Below are 17,790 nucleotides of genomic sequence, written 5' to 3'. Positions count from 1 at the left end.
TCTTTGCTAAAATAAAGCCAATCATTCCCCTCCCCCCTTCATATACGTCATTGTGCTTCTCCAAGAAATTCAATAAACGGCTTTTCAACTCGTAAACGACTGTTTGTTGCAGAGCTATTTGTAAACAGCCCCCAACTGGAAACAGGCTTATTAGCGGACGTTCGAAAATGAGACTGTATCCCGTCCCAGGGCTGTGACGCATCCATTAAGATGATCCGCACAAAGGCCACACTGCCACATGGCAGAATGCTTGTGCCAAGAAAACTCCAGAAAGGCCAACAGCTCGGTGCAAGGTGGTCCCGGTGCTCTCCTTTGGCAGCCGGGGTTCACCTGCCTGGGTTCCCGGGCAGAAGGGAGAAGGTGCAGACGAAGGTGAGCCTGAGGGTGGTAGGATACCTTCAAAACATTCTTCGGTGTCCTTAAAGCCACCTTTCCAAGCTGCTGTCTGCCAACCAGCGTTTGCCGCGGCGGCTGTCTGTGAAGCCGCACAAAGGCTCGATGGAAACCGCAGGCCCCTCCGGGAGATGGCTGGAGGCCGAGAAAGCAAACCTTATGCCAAGGGGCCTCTCTGACCTTCCGTGCCCAGCCCTCTCGGCTCCCAGAAGGGGGCCAATGTGCTTCATGGCTGTTTTCTCTTCTGCTGGCTGGGGTTTGGAAAGGTCACAGTGCAGCGGCACGGGGTTCTCTGATATTCTGGGCCACGTGTGCGCTTCATGTGCATTGGGACCCGGGTCCCTGCCAGACAGCCCTTCCATCTGGGCTTTGGTGACAGGGCCTGGAGCTCTCTCTGGCCGTCTGAATGGTTATCAAGGGCTGTAGTTGTGGTATGTCTGTTCCTCTGGCACGTCTTGGATTGAGTGCAAACCCCAGTGTGATGGGGCAAACAGGATCTACACCGCAACAGGGTTCCCAGGCACGCCGTCCCCAGAGGAGAAGGGGGCCTGTCCACAGATCTGTCTCCACGCCCTCCCCTGGGGAGCCCGGGGTCCTGCAAACAGGAAGCATTGACTGTGCTCGTTATTCCCGACGCCACGATGAACTCAGTGCCTTTTTGCTGCCTGGAAAACCAGGCCGGAGGAATTTGGGAAGGAGGATTCACCATTGTGCATTACTGAGGCGGTCAGGTGTGGAAAGAGGCGGTGGGGGGGAGGGAAGCCCCAAGTCATGGTCCCGGCTCCCCACTCTAAATCACTTGGGGACCTTGGCACAGATGGCCTGTCCCCCAGCTGCCTCATGCACCAAGGTATCTATTAATCTCTGACTCTTCGACCAATTTGCTGTCACACACATTTGCTGAGCAACTTCTCTGGAGCCTGTGAGGAGACCCAGAGCTGAACTGCCATAGTCCCTGTCTCCCGGCGGAGGGGGGAGGGAGGGGGGTCTCCGCAAACAAGAACTATGATTTTAAGTGATTGAAATGGACCGAAAGAGTAATTCTTGAGATGTGAATTAAAAAGAAACAAAAATGGGGCGCCTGGGTGGCTCAGTCAGTTGGGCGTCCAACTTCGGCTCAGGTCACGATCTCACGGTTCGTGGGTTCGAGCCCCACGTCGGGCTCCGTGCTGACAGCTCGGAGCCTGGAGCCCGCTTCGGATTCTGTGTCTCCTTCTCTCTGCACTTCTGCTCTGTCTCTCTCAAAAACAAGTCAACATTAACAAACTCTGTAAAAATCAACAACAAAACAGTTTTCTCGGAAGGGCTATTCATTCGCTAGGAGCCTTGATGATGAGTAGAAGGTCACCGCGTGGTCAAATGTGGAAACAGCAGCCGCCAGATGGACGCAGGGACCACGTGGTCGTCCGGGGGCCTCCAAGCACTTGGCAGAGGCTGAGCTGTGAAGGGTTGGGAGGGTTGCCAGCAAAGGCCCTGGAGCCTACCACCAGGGTGCTTTTATCTATCTACAAGAGCGGAATCCTTCTGACGACAAACGTCTCTGTGTACTACCAGAAGTATTACCAGACCCCACAGGTTACTGGCTGAGTCCCACGAGACTGCTCCCTACTTCGGAATCCTGTCCTAAGTGGTGGGTCCCCAGGCTACCCACACTTCTGTCCAATCTGACTACATATCAGGGGGTCCTGGTGACCCCCCTCCTCAGGTTCCATGATTTGCTCTAACAGCTCACAGAATTCAGGAAAGTACTTGTTACTTTGCTGATTTATCAAAAAGGATATTATGATAGGGGCGCCCGGGGGGGCTCAGGTGGTTAAGCGTCTGACTTCGGCTTGGGTCATGATCTTGTGTGGTCCATGAGTTCGAGCCCCGCATCGGGCTCTGTGCTGACAGCTCAGAGCCTGGAGCCTGCTTCGGATCTGTCTCTGTCTCTCTCTGTCTGCCCCGCCCCCATTTTCTCTCTCTCCCTCTCTCTCTCTCTCAAAAATAAATAAACATTAAATGTTTTTAAAAAAGGATATTATAAAAAATATAAATGAACAGTCAGATGAATAGGTACATAGGATGAGATATGGAAGGGTCCAGAGAGTGCTTGGGCCCACAGAGGCTGGGGTGAGCCAACCTCCCGGCACGCAGATGCATTCACCAGAAGCTCTCCAAACCCCTTTATTTAGGGTTTTGTGGAGATTCCATTACACAGGCATGATTGATGAACTCGCTGGCCGTTGGTGATTAACTCAATCCCCAGCCTCCTCCCCACTCCCCACCCCAGCAGAAGTGGGGGTGAGAGTGGCTGAAAGTTTCAATCCTCTAATCCCATGATTGGACCCTCTGGCAACTTGTCCCTGCCTGAAGTTATTTAGGGACTTCTAGCCACCAGCCATGTCATAAACTCCAGGATGGCCGAAGGGGCTTTTCGTGAATAACTGAAGATACTCCCATCACTTCTATCACTCAGAAAGTTCCAAAACCCTTGTGGAAACTAGGAGGGGAGACCAAGTATCATAACAAAAGATGCTGCTGGAACCCCTGTCACCCAAGGATTTGGAAGCCAAGAACCAGGGATGAAGACCGAATGTATATTTCTCATGGTATCACAACATCACAGTCACAGGACCTGGATTCAAATCCTAGCGTCTATTTGTTGGGTGACTTGCTGAACTGGAGTTTCCTGTTTGACAAAGTAAGGATGATCGTAATAGCTGGTTGGAGTGAGAAAGAAATACTATGAACACAGCAGGTCCTCAGGGTGTGTTTCTCATCGTGAAAAAAAAAATTTTTTTTAATTTAAATGTAACAAACATGTAACAAACATGTAACACACATGTAACAAAGGGGCTGCCACAGGTCAGGTCCTTCCACGGCATCTCATTCAATCCTTGCAGTCATTCGGCCAGGTAGACTGTCACTCCCATTTTACAGAGGATACCGTAAAGGCTTGTTCAAGGTCACACAGGTGACAGGATATGGGTAGGGATTAGAACGCAGTGGGCTGGGCTCCAATGCCTGAATCTTTCCAGACTCTACCTCAACAGACAAACCACCTGGTCCCTCCCACTTCCCTTTATGGCACAGACTGTTCCTAATGTCCTGGTATCTATGTCTTACTCCTTTAGTAACAGAAACTGTAGCTCTGTCCAAAGCCTGGATTTCCTCACCTCCCTTTCAGCCGATGTGGCCATGGGGGTAGGTATAGCCACTGAGATGTAAGAAGCGTCACAGGGAACTTCTGGAAGTCGCCTAAAAGGGAAGGCTGCTTGTAAGTAAATGTTCAATCTAAAAAAAGAAGAAAGAGGGGCGCCTGGGTGGTCTCAGTCGCCCGTCCGACTCTGCCTCGGGTCGTGATCTTACGGTTGGTGGGTTCGAGCCCCGCGTCAGGCTCTGTGCTGACAGCTCAGAGCCTGGAGCCTGCTTCGGATTCTGTGTCTCCTTCTCTCTCTTTCCCTCCCCCAACTCATACTCTCTTTCTCTCTCTTTCAAAAGTAAATAAACATTAAAAAAAAATTTTTTTTAAAGAAGGAGAAAGAGAGAGAAAGAAATGCCATCTTCCTCCCTTCCTCTTTCCTTCCTGCTGGCTGACCTCAGACAAAATCGCTGTAGCTCAAACTGTCATCTTGGGCCACGTGGAGCTATGTTGGTAGACGATGGTATGTCACCACCCCGGCCTAGATTGCCTCCCGTCCCTTCTTCTGAATCGTCAGCTCTTCTCTGGTAAGCCTTTTCTTCAGCATTTAAATAGGTCCCAGTTTCTCCCAACCTAAAAGAAAACACATTCAATCTGGGTTCCGTTTCTCTTCAAGGGCCTCTGGGGAGCACAACCTAAGGGACTTTCTTCAGTAATCTTCTAACTAGATCTCTCAAAAGCATGTTACATTGTTACCCATGCACTCCTCATCCTGGGTTCCAGGCCTGGCCTCTGCTTCCCAACCTCTCTAGGGGCTCCTCTGCTGTTGTCTTTGATGAGGGAGCATAAGGCAAGTTACACCAGGAAGCCAGCCCCCTCCCCCACCCCCCCAAAGTGGGATATGTGATATTCCTCAGGCATTCCTGGATGCCTAAGACAAAGGAGAGGACAGAAAACAAATGGCTAAATTTGTTTGCTAAGAGTCTGCATCAGTTTACAAATATGCCATTAATAGCCTAATCTTCAGGAGCTCCCTACTATTAATGATAATGCTTTGCTAGAGGGAAAACCAACTTTAGCTTGACAAGAGCTGGGCCTCCAGTAATCTGTAAATTCTCTTTAGCAAATGGAAATCCCTTTAAGAAACTTGTTTTGCCTTTACCTTCCCCCACCTCCACAGTATATAAGCAGTCACTTTGCACGACCCCATGCAGCTCTTCCTGCCCACGGGTCCTGTCCCTGTGCTTGAATAAAATCATCTTTTTGCAGTAAAGACGTCTTCCAGAATTCTTTCTTGCCTGTCAGCTCTGAACCCAACACCCCAAAACCTCGTCAGTCTTCTCTAGTCCTCTTGATCTCAGGACTGACTTGACTTCTTTTCTTGCAGGTCTTAAAAGCACCTAAACTCAACATGACCAAACTGAACTCAAGGTCATTCAGTCCTTCTCCCCCCACCCCAAGATTTTCTAGCTGTTCGTTCCAGAAATCTGGGTGAATCTTTGACAAATCTCTTTCCATCATCAACCACAACCAATCCACAAATCAAGCCCTGACAATTTCATCTCCTAAATAAAATCCATCCACTTGGCAGGGGCAGCTGACTCAAACCACCATCATCTCTTGCCTCGAGCTAGCACAACATTCCCTTAATTGGCCTTCACTCCAATACCCCCATAACATCTGTTTTGTACACAGTAGTCAAAGGGATCTTTCTACCAATGGGATCATGTCTGTGGCTTGCTCAGAAGTCAACAACTTTCCTTTGTCCTCCCCATGAATAGGCCAACTCCTGCCCAGGGCTGGGCAAGGTCAGAACCTACCCCAGGGCCCTTCATCTCATTCCCCCTCCATCTCTGTTCCAGCCACAGAGAGACCTTGTGTGACACGCATGCTTCCTTGAACTCACACTCACATGCTCCCTTTTCTCCTGCCTTGTGCACTAGCTGTCCCCTCTGCCTGACCCGCCCTACGCTCCTATGCCACTTCCATAAACTTCTCTTCCTAGCATTTAGCCCGGCTCGAAATGATTTATGTACGCAAACGATGTCCTCCCCAACTGAAAGGTGAGCTTTCTGAGGGTGTCTTGCTTGCTGCTTTATCTCTATTGGGCCAGGCATGGTCACCCAACGAATATTTATCGAGTGAATGAATAATTCACCGGACCCCACGCCCAATGAGTGCATGAAGAGCCCAAATCTGGTGTCCTAGGAGCCCCACCTGAAAAGCATCCTGGAGAAAATGCGCAAATAAAATTGGCGAGACGCAATCACGTAGGGAAGGAGGCCTTCCCTTTTTTCCTCCCAGGACAGAAAAAGGGGAAGACAGCTCACGGCCCCATCCCGCCTTGGCCGTGGGGTGGCGCTGTGAGCATGCCCCCTTCAGGCCGCTCTAGCCGCCCTTCTCGCCTGCTCTGCTGGGAGGCGGGCTCACCCGCGGGGGTCCCTCCAAGATGGCGGCGCAGAGGAGGAGCCTGCTGCAGAGTGTGAGGAACGACCCGCTCTCCGGGCTGGGGGTTGGGACCCCAGGGGGCGGCCTGTCGGGTGCAGGCGCGGCTCCCTCTCCGCCGCTGGGCAGCCTCCCTCTCGCTGACGAGGTGTAGCCGCTGCCCTCCCCCCCCCCCCCCGCGGGGGCGGCCCCCCCCCCCCCATTCCCGAGGCCGGCGGCGCGTGCGGCCCCGCGTAGCCCGCGCGTGCGCGCTGCCTCCGGGCGGTCAGGGGCTGGGATTCGCGATCGCAGCGACCCCGAGCGTCAGGGGCGCGTCGAGGGTGGGGAACGTCCCGGGGCCGGAAGGGAACGTGGCGCGCGGTGGCGGAGATAGTCGGGGCGGTGAGCCCACCCCGGGCGCTGAGCAGCTGTGCGGTAATAACAGTTACAGCAGCAGCAGCAGCAGCCCGTGGTGTACCGCTCATCACCCTCCAGGTTTTCCGCCAGTTGCTTTACGTTATGAGCTGAATTTTCATCACAGCCCTGGGAGGTGGGTACTCTTATTCCCGTTTGACAGATGAGGAAACGGAGGCACAGATGAGGACAAACGGTGGTCGTTTGTCCAAGGCCACACAGCCAGTAAGTAGCAGAGTCAGGGTTAACATCAGACTGCCTGATTCCAGGAACGGGGTTAACCTCCAGGTGATACCGGAGGAATGACTCGAGTGGCAGCCTGGGTCCTGGTCCTGGCTCTAATTGGTCATGCCTCGGTTTCCTTAACTGTAAGGTGAAAGCAGGCAGTGGGAGGATGGTCCCGAGACTCACCCTTACCCCCAGTCTGGACCTTCATGGATTTGTCGCTGGTGTCTTACAGCCCCTGCGTCCTCCTGACACGTGCACATGGATGCATACACATCTTGGCATCATGAGCCCCATCGGACCTGCCACCGTAGGGTGCTGGTCCCCTGGGTCCACCCCAGATGTGGCAAGCAGATGTGGTACTTGCCCTGTGGATTTGCCTGCCTCCTGTACTTGTCAGCTCCGGAACGTGTTCCTGGGTGGTAACGGAATCTTTGGAAGATGGATAATCAGCTTTAAGCACATAGCCTCGTGATGAAAGACCAGGGGGTGGCAGTGATGTCCACACGAGAGCCCTCCCATCCTAATGGTGATCAAGACATCCCTGTTCACAGGGCGTCTGAGTGTCCGGGCAGTGTGTGTGGCTCGCTGACCGGCTCTCTGCTGTCCTGTGGTAAGATCAGCTCAGGTACCGTCATTGAGCAGATGGCTGTGAGGGCTACCACACAAGGTCGGGTAGCTGTCACCCAAGGATACCCTCACGGGTATCCAGATGGCAGAGGTCCCCAGGCAGCGTGGTCCCTTAAAAGGTCTTTTGAACAGAAGAAGAGCTTTTGAAGGTAGCTTGGTGTGTTCAGAGGAACTTGGGTCCTTCACGGCCTCACAAAAAGCACAGGTTTCGAATGGACTCGGACAAGTCCCTTAACATCCCCGAACCTTGGTTCCCAGCCGAAGGGACTCCCAGGAGTGTTGTTAGAATTAAATGAACTCACACGTCACAGTCCCTAGCCTAGCGTAGTCACAGTCCAGCCATGAAGTGCCGCCTTCAGTTCTGAACACTCAAGTGTCACTGAGCTCTTACTCTGTGGCAGGCACTGTGTGGGTATGGGGGACACTTCCCTCGTGAAGCCTGTGTTCTGATAAGGGAGACCGTAACAACGAATAAATACAGATTACGATATAATAGTATCTGTAGCGTCAGGTGGTGCTTCATAGAAGGGCAGAGGGGCCATTTTAGACAGACTATTTGGATGAGACCTCCCACCATTTGATGGGATGCAGTAGGGGATTTGGGAGGGGTGTTCCTGCCTGAGGGAAGAGGGATGCAGAGGCTTGTGTGTTTGGGGAGCACCACGGAGGCCAGAGTGGCTGGAGTAGAGCGTGTTGGGGGAGTGGTAGTAACCAAGGGCCAAGGGGCCTTGTGGACCCTGGTGTGGACTTCTTTAGGCTCTATTCTAAGTGTACTGTGAAACTTGCTGGTGTTTTTTTGGTTTTGATGTTTGTTTCTTTATTTTGAGAGAGGGAGAGAGAGCAGGTAGGGGAGGGGCAGAGAGAGAACTCCAAGCAGGCTCCGCACTGTCAGCACAGAGCCGGACGCGGGGCTTGCACGAACGAACCAGGAGCTCATGACCTGAGCCGAAATAGAGAGTCGGACGCCTAACCCACTGAGCCACCCAGGCGCCCCGAAACTTGGCAGTGTTTAGGAGGAGCACGCGATCTGGTCTGTGGTTGGAGAAAGAGCCTGATGTCAAAACAGGTTTGAGTGGAGAGAGAGTGGAAGCTTGGGACCTGCTGCGTGGCGCTCCCGGGCGTCCAGGCAGGAGCGACGGCAGAGGAGTGGGGAGAAGTAGCAGGTTCTGGCTGTATTTTGGAGGACGAGCGGGTGTGATTTGCTGCTGGATCCGATGTGGGGTGCGTGACGGAGGGAGAGGGAAGAAGGACTACAGGATTTCACTTGGCACAACAGCGGTGCCCTTCACCGAGATGAGGGACCCTGGAGCGCATTTGGCGCTGGGAGAATCAAGAGTGTGGTTTCTGCCTGTGCTTTGCTGTACTTAGTCATAAAATGAAAATCGACTTGAAATTAATTTTTTTTTCACTTAGAAACATCACTCGAGCGACCACATCCATGAGGTCACAGGCGCTGGCTAAATATTTTTTCTAACATCCATAATAAATACGCACCCATTAAAATAAAAACATCCGTTAGGCCATCACCCACAGCCGTCCCCTCCGCCGTCAGAATGTGGCCCAGCTGCTGCTCACAGTAACTGCCCCACAATTATTAGCAGCCCCTTTAAGCATGTATTAGGACTATATTTGTGATGAAAACATAGAGGGCCTTTGATGAAAAGCCTGCTGAAAGGGGGGGGGGGTGGGCCGGGGGCGAGCTGGTCCCAGAGAAGTGGGGAAGGAAAAGGGGGTCATTCAGAAAGAGAGATGGCAGGAGGCACCGGGTATTTTCAGCTTTTGGGAGAGAAAGAACAGTTGGCCCCCCCCCCCCCCCCCAGCCATCTTCCTGGGGGCATTATTCTCTCATTCTGAGCTTCCTTTTTGCCTCCAAGGAATCTGGGTGCTTTCACCACAAAAACACTCAGCCTTTTCATACCATAATTTGATATTCAAGCTGTGGCCTGAAGTTGGAACCGTGCTTTATCCACTTCTGCTGCCCAGGAGTTTGAGATGAATCTCTGTGGGGACTTTTCTGGCCTATTATGTGACGCGGTAACATATGTATATGAAGCGGCTTCCATACATGTGCACGAGGTGTTTGTGACACCCTTCACTGGGTCCGTACAACTGGATCACTGTAGAAAGTTTTCATGCCAGAATACGAATTTGGGGAGTTCCCTCACACAATCAAGTCAAAATTAGGCTTTTTGAAACAGACTTCTTTCTTACTGCCTTTTGTGTTAAATTTCTTCCGAGAAATTAACTTGTAACCCACCAAAGAGTTACAGGGGTGCACGCTCTCCGAGGTGCGTATTTACGCGGCTCCGTGACGAGGCTGTGTGAGCGTGGGGGGGCCCCGTCTTGGCTCCCCAGGCGCCCCTTGCCGCTGGCGCTGGCAGGCCTGGCATTTGTGGGTGTGGAGAAGGTATGCGTCAGTGTGTGCGGGGGTGGGGAAGGGGGCGGTTTGTGTGAATAGGAAATATGCGGCCTTTCCGAAAATTGTTCAGGCGTGTGGAGGAAGGAAGCAGGAGACTTGGCAGTGGGGTGGAGTCGGCATTGGATGCTTGGCATGGCTAATCCCCGGTGGAGTGGGCAGAGCTGGGACAACAGGATGGCAACTCACCCAGCCACAGCAGTGTCAGAGGGACTTCGGGGCCACTGCTGAAATCGGGGAAGACCAGGTACTCTCATACTCCTATGTGGGTACAAACTCCTGGAATTCTCTGGCCACTTGTCATGGAATGTCTGAGTTCCTATGGGGACTGCGTTCCAAGCAGGTCCTTCCTCTCAAGGAATGCTCACAAGTATATGAGAAATGGTCCATAGGTCATTGGATCTAAGACACCATTAATGATAAGGACCCATCACTATTTTATATACCACTAAGAAAGAAAACCCACTGCCAATTAACTTGAAACACACCAACTTCAGGGATTAAAAGATAGAAAATATATGTCTTGGAATCAGTGGCTAATTAACAATACCAGGTTACAAAAACAAACAGACAAAAACCACAATAAAACAGGGGCACCTGCCTGGCTCAGTTGGTGGAGTACATGACTCTTGATCTCAGGGCCGTGAATTCAAGCCCCACGTTGGGTATAGAGATTACTTAAATAAATACACTTACAACAACAATACAACAGTACCAAGCTACAGCATGAGAGTTGCCCGAAGGCCAAATGGTTAATAATCGGTATGTGTGCTGAGCCCCCAAGATAGATTTCTCAGGGAAGGGACCCTGGCACCTTGGGCTGCATTGTCCCTGAGTCTGGGACACATACAATGAGGAGGTTTGGTATGTGCTGGCCTGAAAGTCATTGTTATATAGCGCACAAGTTATGTGCTTTTCTGTTCTCTTTCACACTCTGATGATGTCAGGAGAAAGACTTGGTTTGGTCCTGATATATCCTTAATACCTTTCTGATTCTTTTTTTTTTTTTTTTTTTAATGTGTGTTTATTTTTGAGAGAGAGAGCGAGAGAAACAGCATGAGCAACAGGGGGTGGAGAGAGAGGGAGACGCAGAATCCGAAGCAGGCTCCAGGCTCTGAGCTGTCAGCACAGAGCCTGATGCGGGGCTTGAATTCACAAATGGTGAGATCATGATCTGAACCGAAGTTGGACAGTTAACTGACTGAGCCACCCAGGTGCCCCAGCACCTTTCTGATTCTTGCAAGTCTTCTCCCCCACTTAAAAAAAAATGTTTATATTTATTTATTTTGAAAGAGACCATGAGTGGGGGAGTGGCAGAGAGAGGGAGAGGAAGAATCCTAATGACGTGCCAGTTCAGAGCCCGACGCAGGGCTCGAACTCATGAACTGGGAGATCACGCCATGAGCTGAAATCAAGAGTTGGACGCTTAAGCAACTGAGCCACCCAGGTGCCCCCCTCCCCGCTTTTTTTTTTTTTTTTTTTTTTTAAGTAATCTCTACATGCAACATGGGGCTCAAACTCCCAACCCCTAGATCAAGAATCACATGTTCCACCAACTGAGCTAGTCAGGCATCCTACCCCTGCTTTTTTTTTTTTTTTTTTTTTAAACAGGGGGCTCCTGGGTGGCTCAGTTGCTTAAGCGTCCGACTTCGGCTCAGGTCATGATCTCACAGTCCGTGAGTTCGAGCCCGGCGTCGGACTCTGTGCTGACAGCTCAGAGCCTGTAGCTTGCTTGGGATTCTGTGTCTCCCTCTCTCTGACCCTCCCCTGTTCACGCTCTGTCTCTGTCTCAAAAATAAATAAACGTTAAAAAAATTTTTTTTAAGCAGAGAGAACGGGGCTCCAGCTCAGTCTACAGCAGGCAGTAGGTTCAGCTGGAATCTAATAACCTTGTTTTGTTTTCATTTTTTATTATCTGTAAGAAAGATACAGCAAGTAATACTCATTTTCTGCTTATAATAGTGAAAAAGTTTGTGTTCAAAATGAAGTCACTTGAGTAAAAGAAAATGTGACAGTTTATTTTATTTTATTTTTTAAGCTTATTTATTTATTTATTTTTGAGAGCGAGAGAGGCGCGCGTACAAGCGGGGGAGGGGCACACAGAGAGGGAGACAGAATCCGAAGCCGGCTCCAGGCTCGGAGCTATCAGCACAGAGCCCTACATGGGGCTCAAACCCACCAACCATGAGATCATGACCTGAGCCAAAGTCAGACGTTTAGCCAACTGAGCCACCCAGGCGCCCCAAGAAAATGTGGCAGGTTGAAGAAAAAGTACGAAGCAGATTATTTCTTGAAGATAGTGAGCGGATGGTGGAGGTTTGGGAAACACGGGCCTATGGCTCCCGTTGGATTTGAGCAGGGCCTTTGGAGGTGGATGGGGCTGGGAAAGACAGAAAAGGGGAGGCCTTGCCTCACTCACTGTGGATACATTTTAAGATACTTTTGGGTAATCTTTTAATAGCCACCCAAACTCAGGTGGCTAGGAACTTTATGTTTAAAGAGTGCCTGTGTGAAATAAGGAGGACTTTGCTCAGCAAGTTTCACGTTTATGAATAGTCGATTTGTTCTAAAGTGTGTGCTTGTTTGTGCGACTGTACGTCTGGGGTCAGTAGCCTCTTCATTTGGGGTCCCCAGAATACATCTGGCCTTTCAAGTAGAGCGGACCTCTGGGGGAAGTGTTACTTCCGTCCTGTGTTGGTGCAGACACCCTCCTGCAAGAAGTTGGTTGGCTTCCCACTCCTTTTGTTCTGGTCACAGGTTTTTCGAGATCACGCAGAACGCTGTGTAGAAGGCCTTGGCTGCACAGGATAGACAGCTGAGTGAGATTGTTAATCTGTGAAAGGGTGAGATTCAAAATTATGTCAACAAGCTGGAAGGCTGAGATGAAAACAGTAGGGTATAATCCCACTAAAGTCAATTCAGGTTGAAAAAAATCCTCTATAGGAGTGCGGTTGGGGGAGACCGCCTGGATAGAACGCAGGGGGAAAAGACCGTTATTTTAGTTAACAGCCAGTGGGAATTTTCACGCGGAGGCTAGATGCCAATCTCTTCTTTACGTGTACGAAGGTTCTTGGGTTTTGTGTCTTGATTTTTCTATCCTGCCACCCTTCTGACTTCTTTTGAGTTTTCAAATTAATTCTTTAGGTTTTCCAAATATTGTCAACTGCAAATAGAGGGAATTGTACTTCTCCGGTTCTTAAGCTCTGCCTCTTTTATCCAATTGCGTGAGCTGACGCCTCCAGTTCAGTGTTAGGTACCGGAGGAGGTGGGCATCCTCGCCGTGTTTCTGATCTTAACGAGAATGCCTCTTGTGTCTCCCCCACTCAGTAGATGCTGGCTTTAGTACCGACTGGCAGGTTAAGAAAGTGTCCATTGAGCACTGTTTTCTTGAGTGTTATTATCAATGGACAAAGACTCTCCTTAAATAAACAATAGCACTGGAATCCACAGCCATTGACCTGAACACCAGTTGCCAGCTAATGAAATAATATGTGGTTGGTCCTTGAACCACACGAGTTTGAACTACAGTGATTTACCTATGTGCGGATTTTTTCTTCGATAAACATAGTACTATAAATAAATGTATGTTCTTTTCCTTATGATTTTCTTTTTTTATTTATTTTTTATTTTTTTAATGTTTGTTTGTTTATTTATTTATTGAGAGAGAGAGTGCACAAGCAGGGGAGGGGCAGAGAGAGAGGGAGAGAGAAATCCCAAGCAGGCTCTCTGCTTTCAGTGCAGAGCCGGATATGGGGCTCAAACTCACGAACCGTGAGATTGTGACCTGAGCCGAAACCAAGAGTCAGACGCTTAACCAACTGAGCCACCCAGGCTCCCCACCTTATGATTTTCTTAGTGTTTTCTTTTTTCCAGCTTACTTGATTGTAAGAAGTCAGTACACAATACATGTAACATACAAAACGTGTTGATTGTTTATGTCATTGGTAAGGCTTCCAGTGGAAGGTAGCCTCTATTAATAGTTAAGTTTTGGGGGACTCAAAAGTTACAGACTTTTTTTTTTTTTTTAATTTTTTTTTTCCAACGTTTATTTATTTTTGGGACAGAGAGAGACAGAGCATGAACAGGGGAGGGGCAGAGAGAGAGGGAGACACAGAATCGGAAACAGGCTCCAGGCTCTGAGCCATCAGCCCAGAGCCCGACGCGGGGCTCGAACTCACGGACCGCGAGATCGTGACCTGGCTGAAGTCGGACGCTCAACCAACTGCGCCACCCAGGCGCCCCAAGTTACAGACTTTTGACTGCGCAGGAGGTTGGTGCCCCAGCCCCCACGTTGTTCAAGAGTCAACTATATTTCCAAAATATTACTAGCTCATCATTATGAAAATCACATTTCAAAAAGAGCTCTTAGGGGCACCTGGGAGACTCAGTCGGTCGAGAGTCCGACTTCGGCTCAGGTCACGATCTCACGGTTTATGAGTTTAGTCCCGTGTGTGCACTGTGCTGACAGCTCAGAGCCTGAGCCTGCTTCAGAGTCTGTGTCTCCCTCTCTCTCTGTGCCTCCCCCGCTCGTGCTCTGTCTCTCTCTCTCTCTCAAAAATAAAATTTAAAAACATGAAAATCATTTTTTAAAAGAAGAGCACTTAACATCATAGAGGTGTCCGGGCACTAGTCATCAATCCTGTCTGAAGAACCGGGTGCTCGTCAGGAGGTGGACCACCGTCCTGGAATCTTTCTGATTTGGGACAGCTTGTTACTCCGTGCGAGCTGAGTGTGGCTGCGGCGGCCCGCGCGGTACCAGCCCGCCCCTGAGAGCAGTGTCACGGGCGCCCATTGGACGAGTGACTTGTTTTTGTGCCTTGAAACACCCAGGTGGTGAGTTCCTCAGTCACCTACTCTAGTTCATTTCCTTCCTTCCTCGAAAGAGCCTCTCATTAGTGTTTGTCAGAGTGTATCTCACAGTGTCAAGTGGGGCCCATACGTTGCTCGGGTAATAGTTACTTTTTGCTGGAAAGTATGAATTTGTTGTAAAGATTCGAGTCCCTGGAAGCCTGTGTCTGACCCTCATGGGAGTTAGGGAATGGCAGAGGGAGTCTCGTGATTGCAGCATCGATGACAGGTTTTACATCATGGGCGACACATTTGTATTGTTCATTTCCTACTAGAGGTCAAGTTCAATCCCTCTTAATCTTATCTTTTTTTAAGTTCATTTATTTATTTTGAGGATGACAGAGACAGCGCAAGTAGGGGAGGGGCAGAGAGAGAGGGTGAGAGAGAGAATCCCAAGCAGACACGGGCTCAAACCCTGGAAGCCGTGAGATTGTGACCTGAACCGAAACCCAGAGTCTGATGCTCAACCAACTGAGCCACCCAGGCTCCCCGTCTTAATCTCATTTTTAATCACAGATAGGATTCTAAAAAGTATGAATGAACATCTTTTCCTGCATGCTTCAAAACAGCTGTGGCGCTTCAGGGTGCTGAATAGTGGTCTCGACCCATCTTTTCAGGAGGAGGACCTGAGACACTCCAGACTGGGGAGATGCTTTTTGTGCTTAATCTTTTGCTTAGTTTCATTTGAGTTGCAGGCAGGAGACAGACCCTAGAAAAAGATTCTTTGGGAAATTTATTTGCCAAGTTGCCCAACCTTTGTGAGGTCTCTGACAGTGGAGGCATGCTAACCAGACCTAAGACCTAAGCGATAATTGGCAACAAAGCTGTTCGTTGAAAAATAATTAATTCCTTGGCAGTGAACTCTTTTCAGTGGCATGGAAGGAAGGCCCTACCCTGTCCCCACCTAGGCACATAGGCACACGCATGTATATGAACACGAGCAAACCATTTTCCCCTCTGGTCACTGCAGAGGCTATGCTGGCCTTCTTGCATTTACTTAAACCTCACACACTTGTTTTGCTACCTCAGGGTCTTTGCACATGCCATTTCCTCTGCTTGGAAGGCCCCTTTCCCACTTTCTGAAAGGGCTACTGCTCCGTGATCATTTGGGTCTGGCTCAGAGGTCACCTCTTCAGGGAGGCCTCTTCTTTTTTTTTAATGTTTATTTATTTATTTTGAGAGAGAGTGAGCAGGGGAGGGGCAGAGAGAGAGAGAGAGAGAAACCCAAGCAGGCTCCACCCTATCAGAGCAGAGCCAAGGTGGGGCTTGATCTCATGAACTGTGAGATCATGACCTTAGCCGAAATCAAGAGTCTCATGCCCAACTGACTGAGCCACCCAGGGGCCCCTGGAGAGGCCTCTTCTGACCATTTCATCTAAAAGCCCTCACCATCACTCTCTGTCCCCTTACCCTAATTATTTTTTCTGTGGCTCATATCTCTGTCTGAAATATTTTGTAATATGTATTGTATTGTAATATTGTATTGTAATACAATATTTATTATATTAACATGTTGGAAGTTTCTCTTTCCCTAGAAAGGAGGCTTCAAACAAGGACCCTCAATTATGTCCTGCACTGTGGCCCCAGTGCCTAGAATGATGTCAGCCTTGTATAAATGCCCCGTAGATGTTTATTGAATACATGGTGGTATTAATTGAATACACTATAATTGCATAATGTCATATGTGGAGTCCAAAGACCTAATTAATTTCACATTTATATTAAGAGAGACATTTGTATCACTCTCAAATGAGACAGGTCGAGATTGCAGCTAGAAACAATTTGTGTTACTGTGACAACTTTTCTTCCCGTATGTCACTTGACCTAAAAGTGCTGAGTGCCTGGTGTCGTCAGGAGCTGAACAGAATTTCAGCTCTTGCTGTTTCTTTTCTATGGCTAGGTTTTGGTCACATTTTTTGTTTTCAAGTGGCTTTTCAGCCCTTGTGGTGAAATTGTGTAGATGTCCTATAAAGAAGACGTAAGTAAATTTAAAGACATACCATGTTGGTGGATCGCAAAATTCAGCACAGTGAGGATGTCAGATGTCCTAAATTGATCTATAAACAATTCCAGTCAAAATCCCAGCAAGTCTTCAGTGTAGATATAGACAGGCCAATTCTAAAATTTACGTGGGAGGCAAAGGAGCTAGGATCGCTGAAACAGTTTTGAAAAAGAATAAAATTAGAGGCAACCCACTACCCGATTTTATAATATAGATTATAAAGAAGTTGTAGATTTTATAATATAGGCTTATATACAGATTTAAACTCTAGATTTATAAAGGTATGGTAATCCAGAGCATGGAATTGGTGGAAGGATAGACACCTGGATCCATGGAACGGACTAGAGTCCAGAGACAGACGCACATGAGTATGGCCAGTTAATTTTTGAAAGAAGTGCAGAGGTAATTTAATGGAGACAGGGCAGTCTTTTCAAGAAACAGTGTTACAACAGTTGGCTATCTGTATGTGCAAAACAAAACCCAAAACAACTTAGACCGAAACTTCCTGGTTTATGCAGAGATTAACCCCAAATGGATCACAAGTCTAAATGTAAAACCGTGAAACTATCTGAAGAAAAACCTAGAAGGTCTCAGGGGCTGGGCAGAATTCTTAAGACACCAGAAGTGTGCACCATGAGAGAGAAAGCTGATAAAATGGACTTCATAGAAACTAAAAACTTGCTTCGCAAAAGGTACCAGGAAGTGAATGAAATGACAAACTACAGACTGGGAAGACATACTTGCAAATCACATGTCCAACAAAGGACTTGGTCCAAAAAGCACAAAGGGCTCTCAGAACTCGACAAATAACCCAATTAAAAAATTGGCATAATGGGCACCTGGGTGGCTCATTCGGTTCAGCATCTCCCTTGATTTTGGCTCAAGTCATGATCTCATGGTGGACTGAGCCCCACGGCAGGCCCTGCGCTGGGCACGGAGCCTGCTCGAGATTCTCTCTCCCTCTCTCTCTGCCCCTCCCCCACTAGCACTTGCTCTCTCTAAAAAACAAACAAAAAAAGACTTACAACAGACTCTTCTCCAGAGTTGTGTCGATGGCAAATAAGCACATGAAAAAATGCTCAACGCTGTCATTAGCCGTTAGGGAAATGCAAATCAAAGGCGCGATGGCATCGGCTGCACACTTCTCAGAATGTCTGCGTTTAATAGGACCACAGCGGGGCGAGGGTGTGGAGCACCTGGAACTCTCGCCCGTTACCGGTGGGAATGCAGATGGTACACCGCTTTGGGAAACAGATTGGCAGCTTCTTACAAAATTAAGCCGCAGTCTCATCACTACTCCAGAGACGTGAAATG

The 17,790-nt window shown here is 49.1% G+C and overlaps 1 protein-coding gene and 1 long non-coding RNA gene across 3 annotated transcripts in view; one reads left to right on the top strand and one right to left on the bottom strand.

The window, feature by feature from the left end:
- Positions 1-2,958: 2,958 nt before the first annotated feature.
- On the bottom strand, positions 2,959-5,838 carry LOC121040325 (uncharacterized). Its single transcript, XR_005795234.1, has 3 exons — positions 5,735-5,838; positions 3,974-4,150; positions 2,959-3,633 (listed from the first exon to the last, which is right to left on the bottom strand). It is a non-coding gene; the product is annotated as an uncharacterized LOC121040325 (long non-coding RNA).
- Positions 5,839-5,877: 39 nt separating this feature from the next.
- Positions 5,878-17,790, top strand: part of TAB1 (TGF-beta activated kinase 1 (MAP3K7) binding protein 1) — a 32,349-nt gene continuing 20,436 nt past the window's right edge. Inside the window, exon 1 of one of the 2 annotated variants that reach the window (XM_040490785.1) lies at positions 5,878-5,999. In XM_040490785.1, coding sequence (XP_040346719.1) covers positions 5,967-5,999 — 33 coding nt within the window. In that variant the 5' untranslated portion in view covers positions 5,878-5,966. The remainder of the gene's footprint in view (positions 6,000-17,790) is intronic. The other variant, XM_040490786.1, reaches the window with a different exon arrangement.

Source organism: Herpailurus yagouaroundi, unplaced genomic scaffold (assembly GCF_014898765.1).
Source record: "Herpailurus yagouaroundi ecotype Mexico unplaced genomic scaffold, PumYag 182, whole genome shotgun sequence".
NCBI classification, from domain to species: domain Eukaryota; kingdom Metazoa; phylum Chordata; class Mammalia; order Carnivora; family Felidae; genus Herpailurus; species Herpailurus yagouaroundi.
The sequence above is the reverse complement of the archived record's forward strand: the minus strand, read 5'-3'. Positions and strand labels throughout refer to the sequence as shown.